At 34.8% G+C, this 13,769-nt stretch overlaps 1 protein-coding gene across 4 annotated transcripts in view; it reads left to right on the forward strand.

Annotated features, from left to right (window-relative positions):
• Window positions 1–2,106: 2,106 nt before the first annotated feature.
• The window catches only part of LOC121329793 (neuronal PAS domain-containing protein 3-like), a 232,055-nt gene continuing 220,392 nt past the window's right edge, over window positions 2,107–13,769 (forward strand). For 2 of the 4 annotated variants that reach the window (XM_041275604.1, XM_041275605.1), the window contains exon 1: window positions 2,107–3,668. In XM_041275604.1, the coding sequence (XP_041131538.1) occupies window positions 3,514–3,668 (155 nt within the window). In that variant the 5' untranslated portion in view covers window positions 2,107–3,513. Of the gene's footprint in view, window positions 3,669–5,664; window positions 6,578–13,769 lie in introns of those variants that run through there. The other 2 variants (XM_041275607.1, XM_041275606.1) reach the window with 2 other exon arrangements.

Below are 13,769 nucleotides of genomic sequence, written 5' to 3' on the forward strand. Positions count from 1 at the left end.
TTCTGTGTAATAAAATAATCTGGTTTATAGAAAATATATATTTTTTTGTATCTATTTTTTTTAGAAATGTATATTACTAAGCAATTCAAAATCTATAGCTTGCTTTAAGTAACTGTGGATTCTCATGCTTTCACTCACGTTTCCTGGTTGCTAAATTCATGGGAGAGTCACATGGCTCATAGGAGACACACCTATTGGAGAGTGTTCCACAGGCTGCTGGGAATTCAGGATATTGGGCAGTAAGATGGATACTAGGTCTACTGGACACAGTACATTTCAAAGGCTGCATAAACAACCCTCAGTAGTTAACAGGTGTGTGTATGTGTTGCCTTTTCTGCATGACTGCTTGTTAGGTCAGGGCATTTTAGGGTTAATTTCTCAACTCTTCCTTAGCTGGTAGATATATACATGGATATCAGACTTTGCAATCCAGGTGTGTTCTTCTTATTTGGTCCCTGTCTATAAATACTACTAGTACCTCAATCAGATGTCAATGTGCAAGATACATATACCTTATTGACCTGATCATTTGTTAATTACACTATTTAATTATTACTAACCTGCATTGCTTATTTATTTTCACATGCATGTATCTATCAGTGTCTGATTATGTATTTTTATCTAATACATTTTTTTTTTTTAATTTAGCAGACACTGTTAAATATTTATTTGGTAATCAGTTAGTTTAACAATTAACACACACACACACACACACACACACAAAATTCAGTCACACCATTTTAAAATAACTATAATTAATACAGAGTATCATCCATCCTATGACAAATACAAACATTGACACTTCAAAACTGAATTGCTCTCGGGTTCAAATGTTTGGCTATAAGAATGCTACCAGCAAAATAATTTTGACTTATGTATATTCTTTCAGTGTTGCAGGCACTGAAATTAAACAATCCACTACACTCTCACTTACAATCATTATTCTATTGTGCGATCTTTAGAAAGAGCAAGCTACCTTTAAAGTAAATTACTAAAAAAATGCTCATGAAAAAAGGTTCCTGTTTGTGTGTACACATTGTACAAGAACATGTTTTAAACAAAAAGGCCAACCTATTAAAATGACTGACATAGAATTGTATTTTAAAATAAACACTAAACGTTAGTAGAAAGAACACGTAGCCGGGGAAAAAAAGACTAAACTTAGAATAATGTACATTTATTTTTATTTGTCCTGGGTAAATAATTGGAAAACAAACGCATTAACTCAAATAATGTTATGGGTTTTATTTTGTTGTCTGAAATCTGAAATAGAATATAAATGTAATTCAAATATGAGTGTTTTTATAATTAAATATAATTGATCTCAATATCAAATTTCCAAATATGGCAATGCAAGATCGACGAAAAAACAAATAGTTTGGTAGGCGGTGGCATTCAAGTGAAACTCACGTGATACATAATTCACGCTGTGACTACTTGATGTATCGAGGAAAGGAAAGGAAATCAACTATGTAGAGCGCCAGCCAGCACAGTGGTGAGCCTTGCACACATCTACCTTCACCAGCTGGTAACGCAGACAGTGTCTGAACTCGAACCTTAAAAGGGAAGTAACATGGCCTCTCGGGGAGATATCCTTGGAAGCACAATAAAAGGCATTATTATAGACAGGGATATGTGGCATGGGATTGCACAGTATAGAATAAAAGAAAGAAAACACGAATTTAGGAAATTATTCTATCCAAGTATGGGAGTAGTGCACGTATAAACTTAACTAGTGTACGTGTTTGCTTTTTTTTTAACGTATGAACAAATATTTCAACAATTGGTAGGCTGTTTTGAAAAACAATCCTACAAATGGAAAAGCCACTGACTATATTACTTAAATATTGGGGATTTTAAAAAAAGGCAGTAAAATGTGTAATGCGTTCCAATATATTATTCACCATAATATAATACGTATCACTGTTACAAACTTTACATGGCACACAAACACATTACACCTGAGGTAAATATGACTGTGAATCTCGTTGTGTTACGGACCTCGTGGGGTTAACTAGCGTCGCCGCTCATGCGCGCTCCTGTCACTCTTTGTGATTGGCTGGAAAGGGGCGGCGCGCGCACTGGGGATTGCCTGCTTGAGGAGGTTAATCAGCAGCAGCTCCGGCGAAGTTCAGCGCCTCACCTCACATCGAGGAATGGCATTGCTGCACATCAGAGCACATAACAACACTTTCACTGGGAGAATTCACACAGCAACAGCTTCTATTTACAAACGCACCGCTGCACCATATAACACAACATCTTTAGAAAAATAAAAAAAAAAAATTCAAAAGGAGATATCACAAGCATAAATTCATACTGCAGCACAGAGCGAAGCACATGATTTGAGAACTGGAGCCGATTAAGAAAGAACATATACAACGGTAACGTTTAACTGAAAGAATTGCGCAAGCATGTTTTTATTTTTTTCAATTGCACCATTGCACATTACAGCACGGCATCTTTATTAAAACATATCAAACGGAAAATTGCAGCACTGAACTAACTAGTGGAACTGACACATAAAACTAAACTTTAAAGGTAATTCAAAAATAAACAGTTGCGAATACACAGCTCCAGTGCCGCACACGCACAAAGAGAGCTCGTATGTGCTAAAACGTAGTAATTTTCACGCTACATTAAAAAAAAAAAAAAAAAAAAAAATACAGAGTGCTGTATGTACTGCGGAGCAGAGGAAGAAATGATGGAACTGAGACAATAACATTGTATTGCACTTTGCTACAGACAAAACGAAACCGGTACCTTAAAAAAAAAAAAAATTGAAAGGAGAGGAACGTATATACCACGTTACAACTAAAGGTAGATTACAATCGTTTTTACACCTTACAAATAGAAAGCTAGCTTGATGTTATTTATATCACCTAATTACAAACTTTCACTGAGAATAGTCATTAATTAGGAGCTTGAAAACACGACTTGGGAATCTGCAAGAAGTATCACTTTCACAGCAGTATTAGGTAACATTTCGGTACTTAGCTAAAATAGAAAAATTGCAGTATTTCAGAAGGGAATCGTGCACACAATACATTTCTGTTTTGCCTAAATACATTAGTATTACATAATTTCTTTATACCTGAGGGTTGCATTAAAAACGGTAAATAACATTCAGAGTGCCGTTACACCTTCATTTAAGATAGAAAAACTTTATCCACGGCAAATTACTCGCACTTTAGTGTTAGTTGAATTGAGATACAAGACAGGAGTAGGTCAGTATCTGAAGTCTTGTAAAGTTATTTTAAAAGACCCACTTTAAATTTCTCGACTGAATCCACTAACACTGTTTTTGAGACACTGAAAAATTGGCATCAATGTTAACATCTTGAAAGCTGCTCTAGCGCGTTTATTTAAACTGAAAACAAGACGTATAATGGCTGAAGAGTTGGTAACCATCACTAATGGGATTGTGGTGTGACTTGCTGTGCTGGAGGGAAGGCTGTTATTCTTGTACATATCCACACAGACTCGGTTCGTGTTTAGTTTCTTGGAGCGGGGATGATCAGAATCTTCCCGGATTTCAGTGTTCAGGTGACGGCTGCGGCCGGTGGAGGAGCAGGTGGAGTGCCAGCTGGTCCCGGGGTGGGAAGAGTCCCCGGTACTGCAAATGGCAACTCCCAAAACGTCCAGGGCATCACTTCATATCAGCAAAGGTATGTTGTCTTTTTTGAGTTAAGTTTGTTATTATTACAAAAGCAGTTGTTGAGCAGTGTCGATGAACCGTAGATTACCACTATTGTTTTAAAATTTGTTTAAAACTCATATTTGTTATATTCGTGTGGGGACCAGTCATACATATTTTACAGTATCGGTAAGTCACTTAAACACAGTCTTAGGTGGTCTGTGAGAACTTCTTTCAACTTACACATCCACATATTGTGTTGTAGGCCTATAAAAAAAAGTTTATTGTATTTTTTTTTTTCACAACACAGGGTAACATGCATCTTTGTTTTATTTACTAAAAAAAACAAACAAAAAAAAAACAAAACAAAACGAAGATTAGCTTTCATCTTAATGATCTTAGTCTGTAAGTACTTGAATATCATATTAATAAGTTATAGTTTTCACATGATAATCTTTAATTTATACTATTCACTAGGAGTATTCTTGCAGTGAAATAACTCGATTTGGATATCCAATTCAAATAAGACACATGTCATGTGTAAGGACTAAAAGTTCAAAACTGGACATTGATTTTTCTAACACTTCAATTTACAAGTTTCTGAAAGCTCTTTAAAAAAAACACTTGTAGTAGTGCTAAAATAAACTAGTAAAATTTGTTGAGAGAAGTTTTGAATATAGTTCTTCCCTGTCTTCAGAAAAAAAGACTGACATAATTTTAGTGTATTTTTTTTTATTACTGCAGTTAATGTTAGGGTTGATTGTTTTACAGTGGTGAATTAAAAAATCAAATTTGGTCAGCATTTTGTAGGTGGGTCCTCAGTACATTTATTTGCTTGAAATTTACAAAAAAAAAAAAAAAAAAAAAAGTTTTTGTTTTAGGTATCAGTTTACTGAATTACACAAAATGGCTATCATTTCTTGTAAAAAATAAATAAATAAATAAATAAATAATTAAAAAAAAAGATTTTCCGGTGTTACTGATGTCAGGGGCCACAAAAGATCAGTGTGACGATTACCACACAATAAAGTTGAGGTGTTGCTGTAGTAACCTGTAAATATATTTCTGAAAACTGGTTTGACAATATACCAAAACAAGAATTCAAGGAAGATCTGTTCAATTAGTGTTTAATAATAAGAATTCATTGATACCTACATCTCATCTCAGGGTCTTGAAAAAGAAGTAAAAGCAGTGCATTCTATAGTAGTTTTAGTTCTTGCTCCAGATGTCATAAATAATTGAGAGTTAAATTTGTTGTGAAATCAATTAAAGAAGTAGTTTGGATTTACAAAGAACATTATATCCAGAAAATAAACAGCTTTTTTTGGCTAGTGATTAGTGATTCTAATAGTGATTCTGGATTTCTACAAACGCTTTGTCGTTTTTAGTTTCTTACTAAAGTTTTCCCTCATTTTAAGAATTAAATGCATCTTATACAGATTTTAAACACATGCTAAAATATGTTTAAAATCTGTTACACAGGATTTTTGACTAATTCTTAAACATTTGGTTGACCGTAGGCATCAACTTACATTCACACCATTATGAGGGTACTTTTGAAAGTTTTTAGCAGTTCAAATCATCCCCGTGTGCCATATCTTTTTGCATAATAATAGATTGACCTAACTAGGAATTCTTGTTGTTTCCTGTTGCTTTTATATTTCTTTACAGGGATTTTGAATCATAAGCAACCAATAGTTTATAGTGTCACTGCTCTTTGGGAAGACTAACTGAAAATAGCCTAGCTGTAATACCAATGTGGTTTGACACATCTGAGCATTGGTGCTCCATTACAACAAGCATATAACATTTCATTCTAAGGGATTCCCAACATAATAATAAAAAAGTTCAGTGTGGTAGCATCGGTAAAGAATAATAGTTGTCTTTTAAAATTAAGTTTCAAATTAAAACATTTACTTAAATTAGGAGTTAATTGCATTTATGTTATGAATGAGTCTGTAAATAGCTGGATTTACTGAATTAGTATTATAACGTTTTGCCATTTAAAAAAAAAAAAAAAAAAAAAAAGATAATATTTATAAGCGTGTGCGTGTGTGATCTTATTAAAAATGCGTATTACCTGGTAACTAGTAGGTGTGTGAAACACGATTGTGCGGTACTTGTGTTAAATTTGTTTTAAGGTCCAGCATGTATTTAGTGTACTGTTTTAATAACGAGTTTCCTTCGAATATGTATTATCTTATATCCATGCGCATGCGCTTGAATAAGTTATTATTGTTTGCAATCAGTGGGCACCGTTGAGATAAATTGATTTCTGGAAGAAAACACACACATGCACACAAAAGCCTTTATGTTGCTTCCGCTGACCACAAAAGCCGTGGAAGTTTTGTGTATCATATATGTAGAAAATGAAAACTGTCTCCAACAACAACTGAGTGGCGTTGTTGCGCCGGTAGGAGAGAAAATGTGTTCTTTTTCACTGAGAGCCAGGCAGGAAAAGCTGGAAAATGCACAGAAAAACTCAGAACAGAAAAACCTTTTCACACGGCATTGGAGACTGGGAGCTCGTGCGGAAAAAAATGCAATAATGCCCTCGTATAGATATTAATTCTTCCACTGTCTCCTCCGAAGGCTACTGCCATGCGAGAGCTGCAGTATTTCAGAAGCGTCCCCCCGGTTTCCTTTCACTTTTCTTGGCATGCCTTTGGAGCCTGATCTCGGGGTTTTTCCTCCTTTCTTCTCGCTCACGAACGACAGTGCGTGGAGCCAGAAACACGACTGGACCAGAAAAACGCTATGGCTTTGTTTAAATACTCATAGTCTGCAGATAGCATTGCTTTCGCTACCCTCGACTAGGTCAAAATAAATCTAAAGAAAAAAAAAAGTAAAAAAAATAAATAATTAAAAAAAAAAAAAAAAGATCAGGAAGATGGCGCCCACCAAGCCTAGCTTTCAACAAGATCCTTCAAGAAGAGAACGGTAACGATCGGCTTCCTTACTGTGTTTTTGTTATTGTTAACGTTGTTGCTTGGGTGCCGCGGTAAGGCATTTGGGTTGCAGATACCTACTCTGAGTATCAGTTAGAAGTTTCTGCGTTGCCTTGGCTGCTAGAGTGTGTCTGAGATTTGGGACCTTAACGCTGGGGTAACAGGTATAGCGAGAAAAGACAGTGTATTTTAGTGCAGAGAGAACACTTTAATGCATTGACAAATGCACAGTTAAACGCAGCTGCCTAATAATGCAGCCACTTTTTCGTATTGTTTGTATGGTCCACGAGTGACTGAGGCAGGCCTGTAATGCTATGCAGAAGAGACATCGCTGTTGCATTGCACTTCAGAGCAATTCAAGTGCGGCTAGGCCAGGCGAGGTACTGTAGTTTGCAGAGTAACGGGACTTCTCAAGCTTTGGAGTAATTAGCATAAAACCTGTAGCCAGCTGTTAGAACTTTTTAGTGCTGGGCATGCTTCATTCACAGGTAGCAACTGAGTGGCGAAAACGCTTCTATTATTTGTTACATATTGATTGTTCTGTTTGTTGAATTGATATGTTTTAAATTGTTTTCAAAACCGGTGATATTTATAGAGGTACCTGTATGAATGGTTTATCAGTAACATTTTGTTTGTTTTATATAATTGTATAATTTATTAATCAACCATAAAATATACAGTGTTGTTTCCAATGCACAGTATTTACAGCCATGGAAGGTGTATATATATATATATATATATCTATAGATGTTATAGGTTAAATATAGTATAGACGTTACTACAGAGATTCTGGTTTTCGGTTCAACACTTAAGTACCAAATGTTTTGATTTAATGTACTACGTGGCTGCACCAAATTCAAGTGGAACTTATGACAAAAAAAAAAAAAAAAAACATTAAGCCATAATTATATTGTTTATATATTGATTATTTATTGCTGTGGACAGTTTGCGGTCATGTTTGTAACATTATGTTGTATGCGTGAGTGCGTGCCTGTGTGTGCGTTTAATAATGAAACTAGTTTTTCTGGTTAATTCTTCTACCTACCTGAGCTATGACGGGCATTATATTGACTATCGGAAACTTAACATGCTATGAAATCACCCTGTACACTTCCAAAATAAATGAATGTATTTTGTTAATGATTTGTTATGTCTTGTAATCTTTCAACTTGGAACCAAAATCTTTAAGTTAATGAAATATACATGATACTGTAACATTTTACAATTTGTAGTGTATGATATTTTGTATACATTTAAATCATATGTACTATACATATACTGTATACATTTATTATTTTGTTGTGCTATAAACTGTTTGGAAAAAAATTGTGCAGTTTTTCATTTTTTTTTCAAAGTATAGCATGGAAAATTCTCTTTATTAATAGAGTTCTAGCATCACCACCTTTTTAATTTTATTTAATTTTTGTATTTTTTATACGTTATGCTTGATTTATGCAGTATCATTGTGAAACCTGCAAAGTGCCTGTTTAGAACATACTACTGCCCTTTTTTTCCCCCCAGAGCATTTACAACAGTAGAAAATGTTTATGCTAAGTCAGTCTTCAGTAATCTCTCTGGCAGGAGCATATTTGTGTGCCATTCTGGGAATTTCTCAGAGATAGAAATCTTGAAGATGGAATTAATTTTGAGGAGAAACTTCATAGCCTGTGCATGAGTGCTTTCTTTATCACCTGTCTCCATTTGGCATTCGGAGAAGGTAAATCAGAGTGTGTGATTTGTTATTCTGCTCCACTTGAGAGTTGAACTAAATAACACTTGGTCTGAAATTCTGATTGAAATTGTAGGAGGATATATTTAATTTAATGCTTCTTTATAGCATCTAGTTGTTTGGCTGAGGCACTGCCACCCTAAAGGTGGGATCTGAGTAATGCTTCTCCTTGGAAAGTAATTTAAAGAGCAGTGGGCCTGGCAGGGGTTCAGAGCAATGGGTAACCACAAACTTGGCCTTGTGTCCTGATAGCACTCTTGTACCCTAAGGGCTCACAAAAGTGCCACCTGTGCCTGTTTCATTGTATATTAGTTTAGTAGTTTTATGAAAAGCTGATAGGAGCAAACTGGATTCCAAGAAGAGAGTTACACCTGTGGCTATTAAGCATGAAACAAATTTAGTTTGTTTTGATTTGCAGTGTCTCTGTTCTAAGATAGCCGAATGTAGCTTTCCAATGATATATTGCATGTATTATTAAGTGTGTCACAGCTATATATTCTTCCCTAACCAGTAACTCAGTCTGTGTGCAGCATATCAGATGTGCAGTTGTGCCTGATCTTTTGATTTAATGCTAAGTATTCCAGCCATCACCCTATGTTTTCCTTTCAACACAGCTGTAGGCTATATCAGTCAATCAATCAAGCAATCAGTCAATCTTTATTTTATATGACGTCTTTTATAGTGGACCACCATCACAAAGCGCTTTATAAGATGCAGTAACAAGAAGAAAATCCATAATACTTCTGTAAAACCTTGTTTGTTAAAGCAACAGCCTGAGCGTCTGCTTTTGAAATGTCATTATTATTGAATGTCTAGATACTGGTAGACATGTTAAAACAATTGCAATCTGAAGGCACTCCACGATATTTAGTATACTTAGTACCGGTGCTTTAGTGATCCAAATATCTTATTGATTTTTAACCCTTAATGCTTAACTTTTTAAATCGTTAGACGACATTTTAAAATGCAATTTCGTCAGGTTTAACAAGCTTTCGAAGTATATACAGTCATACTAGTTTTAAAAAGGCCTATACTTTGTTCAGAAAAAAAAAAAACTCTCGTACACTTTCTTATAATTTGGTCCGAAGCATAAGACAAACACAGCAGAGATAAATGGTACTGTTCATTGTGATTGTGAAAGAATATATATATATATATATATATATATATATATATATATATATATATATATTATATCTATATATATATATATATCTATATCAAGTATATAGATTTGTTAAAATGGTAATCGAGAAATATGAAATAGAGTGGCCTTCGTATCACAAAGCCAGGGGTCTACAAATGGAAAAAAAACCCTGAAATAATGAAATATTTCCAAGGCAACAGACTCTCAGCAAGAACAGTAATGCATGGGCATATCATTGAGCCTGCAGAAAGGATATTAGATCTTATAGTTGTATTGCCAACTGTTATAATGGGACTTATTATAGAGCTATCCCCCATCGTCTTCCCTGTTATTTTGAAAATCATTGCATTCAAACAGCACTGTTTTTTATAAGTAGAAGTCAGAATAGCTTATATCCTGAGACTCCTTAGCACAACAAACATGTTTTTTTTTATTTATTTTTTGAGAAGACACTGAATTAGGCATGGTTTAAACATTATGTTTTCTAATTACAGTAGAACTAAGCATTTAAAAAAACATAATTTTTGCACATCTGCAGTGAAGGTCAGATATTGTTTTAGTGAAGGTCAGGAGAAACGAGAATAGGATGCATCCTGCAAGATATTTAAAGGGACAGTTGCAGTTCTGCATTAAGGCTTCTATTATCACAAGAGCTTATTTTAGTTAGTTAGTTTTGTTGTAGGAGACAACATCAATGTACATTTTTATAGTTTAATGTCCTGCTATAAGACACTCATTTGATATCACTGGGTGGAATTAATGGAGCTATTTACTCAGACATTTACACAATAGTACACAGTATGTTTACATTTTGTATAGGCAAATATGTTTGTTAAATTTTCCCCTTTTCTTGGAGAATCTTTTTCAGCCTTTTATGACTTACAGTACAGACAAGGACATGCAGAAGTAGGTAATGCCTTGCTGAGCCTGTTGTTTGTTAAAAAGCCTGTCCTTGAGCATCATGAGCGATCTGTGATGATCTTCCTGCTAACCCTCTAATCTAGCATTTACCAACAAGATGGTCCCTCCTGCACCCCCCTACCTGCCAGTATGATCAAACACCACTAGCAGAGAACACACCTTGACCGTCACAAGTCAAATTTAAGCTCTCAGCTTTGCACTGTGCCCAGTCATCAAACCTTTTACATTAATAACATTTCAAGTTGAGGCACTTTTACAACCCCTCTAGATACTTAAGTGCTATGTTCCAAACTTTGTTAAACATGCATGAAATTGATTTGACATATGGTCAGACTTGAGGGCAAAAACACAGGACGCTGGATTGACTGCCAGGCAGCTTTATTGTATGAGTTCTTTTTAAATTTTAGATTTTTTTTTTTTTAATTATAAGGCGAACTGTGCTTCCGAAAAAGTGGTTGGAGAGTTTATATGCAAGACAGCCTGACTGTCACTCTCTTAACTGAATGTTATGCTTGCCACGTGATTGGGAATGGGGGAATGAATTCGAATTGAAAAGTAATTACAATTAATTTGCACCTTGCCAAATATATTGTAAAGTTTAAGAATGGAAGATTTGCACAGTGTGCGTATTCATTTGTGAAGAAATCTAGCTTTTTAGTTTACTCCTACCATTTGTTTTAATTTTAGACATCACCTTCAATGTATAGCAGGCTTAGTCAGAAAGGAATACCCATGCCTATGTCATATCAGAAATACACACAATTATAATATGTTGAAGGTGTCGTGGGAAAGATTGAAACAAAAGATGGCAAAAGCATAAGTACAACAATGCCCTCAAAGCAAATCAAGTTGAAGAAGGTCAAGATCTTTTCAGCCCATTGTGATTCTGATGCTGAATCAAACTAAAATAATTTGACAAATGAAAATCAAATCCAGTCATAATTACAGTTATTTAATGATTCACAATCAGTTTTTGTTTTGTTTAAATAATTTCAAAGCATGAGGGTATTATGGCATAGCTTATAAGTCAGTATTCTCACACCTCAAATTACTGATTTGACAGCCTTTACCTTGTTAAAACACATTTAGAATGTCTCTTATTTTTCTTGGTAAATCAAGGTTCACACAATGGAAATTAGAAAGAAAAGAGGACAAATAACACGACTAGTTTTGTAAGTGCACTACAGCAAAACCGTGCTTTATGGTTTTGCTAATAACACTAAACATTAATTGTTATCCGAAGTATTCATGAACTAACATAAAAAACAAAGTTAAGGACAAGTTTAGATCCAATTCTTTTACCGTTCCCTCGTCCCCCCAGATTTCCATTGTTCTGTGTAAATGTAATTTGTTAATCCAACTGAATTTGTCATAGATAAATTTGCATGGATTATCTTGTCACCGCTGCATCTGCATTCTTTTGTTCATAGCTTATTCATAATTTAACAGTTTGGCAATGAGCCGTTTTTGGAAGCTCACAAAGGAAAGCATGGCCTTTACCAGCTGCCACTACCCAAACCAATAGACGGCACAACAAGACAATAGGAAATGGAGAATTCCTTCAGAGCGCTGATTGTCTAGCTAGTCATATAAACCTGTAACTGCTCAAGAATTTTGAAGATATCAGTTAGAACCTCAGGAGTTTTCTCACTGCTTTATAGAAGATGGATGGCGAAGACTCTTACATGAGTTCTTGAAGTGTAATTATTATTTTGAACACCTTTTTTTTTATTTGACAATTTTTTTTTTTACTATTATATGCCAGGTTTGGTTAAGTGGTCAGAAAAAATAAAAGTCTGCATGCCCAAAACAGTGTGTTCTGGCAGTCATGTAGTCATGTAAGTCCTGCAGAGATCAATCGTTAGAGAGTCAGCCTTTTTTCAAAAAGAGAATGTTCCAAATATCTGGCACATTTCAGGCTGGAAGCTTAACACTTTTAACTCGCAGTGTCAGATCCCAGCCTGGATGCTGGCACTGTCAAGATGCTTTAACGGGTAAGTGCACTAGCTTGCAAGCGCTAGGAATCAGTACCATGATCATAGGAAGCAGTCGTTGTCTGCATTACCTGATGCATAGCTATAGTAATACAGAATGGCATTTTGTCACCTATTTCTATTATGAGTACATACCCTTGTACTTATATACACAGTACTTGATGAATCATTGCTATGCAAAGATTCAACCAGTGGGATGTGGCTTTGCAAGTGAATTCCTGTTACCAAGGTGGCTGATCTGCATTCTCTGAAAGTAATAACCTTAAAGCTAAAGCTAAAGGTACTAACTGGTAATGCCAGCCAGTATCTCAATGCTGCTACTGTACACTGTGATGTTATTTAGTGGTTAAGTACTAAGAAAAGATGGCTTCCATAGCAGAAGATATGCAGTGTTCCACAGAAGATTAATCTATAGCGAAAGGTCATATATCACTGTAAAAGTCACCCAGGGGAGTGTGGTATGCTGATGTGATTTGAGTGGATTCTTTTTTTCTTCTTTATCTAGTCTGTCCTGAGTTTATATCCGGCTATTTTGTACTGGATTATTAGAACACATTTTTGTAAGACATTTTCATTTTTTTTTTCCTCGTACATTATATTACAGAGTAATACTGACATTTTAAAGAAAGGTACAAAGAATAATCTACTTTGGTGACATACAGTAGATGAGCAATGTAATATATAGCTTTATATTAACTTGAAATGTTCCATTACATTCTATTGAAATCTGGAGATTGCTTTTTACCTTCTTTTTTCTTCACACCAACTTGAAACAGTACAGATTTTGCTAGAAGGTCATCTTAAAGATTTTTAAAGACTTTGTTTCATGGTTGTGTAGCTCTCTTCCCTTTTAATAATTACTTTCATCTCATTGTAGCCTCGCTTTTGAAAGTGTAGGTCAATAAGGATGGGCGCATTCAGAATTTCATGATCTGTGTAGTGGAACAAATTGAAAGCAAAGCCTATATCAATCACTGTGAAGGGAGGGTTAATTGTTACTGCTTCACAAGCCTCTGGACTGATAAACCAGTAATGAAATACTTATGGCTGTGATATGTGAACACTTGAGAATGAAACAATAAAAACAGAAGGGATGTTTATAGATAATAACAAAAGAACAGCAAAAACAATGAGCTGCAATGAAGGAAAATGTATGCCATTTATCCACTTTTTGATTTCAACATAAGAATGAAATATTTCAAAGATGTTAGTTTGTGACATTATGCATTCGGTTACATGCTAGTGATTTAGACATAGCTGGTGGTAAAACTATATTAGAAGAAACAGAAAAGCATGAAAATAATTAAGCTTTCTTGTTTCTGAATGAAGCCTACAAATAAGATGTTCAATTCAATTATTCTATACTGTGCGCACACAAATATACTAAAAGCTT

Source organism: Polyodon spathula, chromosome 17 (genome assembly GCF_017654505.1).
Source record: "Polyodon spathula isolate WHYD16114869_AA chromosome 17, ASM1765450v1, whole genome shotgun sequence".
Classification (NCBI taxonomy): domain Eukaryota; kingdom Metazoa; phylum Chordata; class Actinopteri; order Acipenseriformes; family Polyodontidae; genus Polyodon; species Polyodon spathula.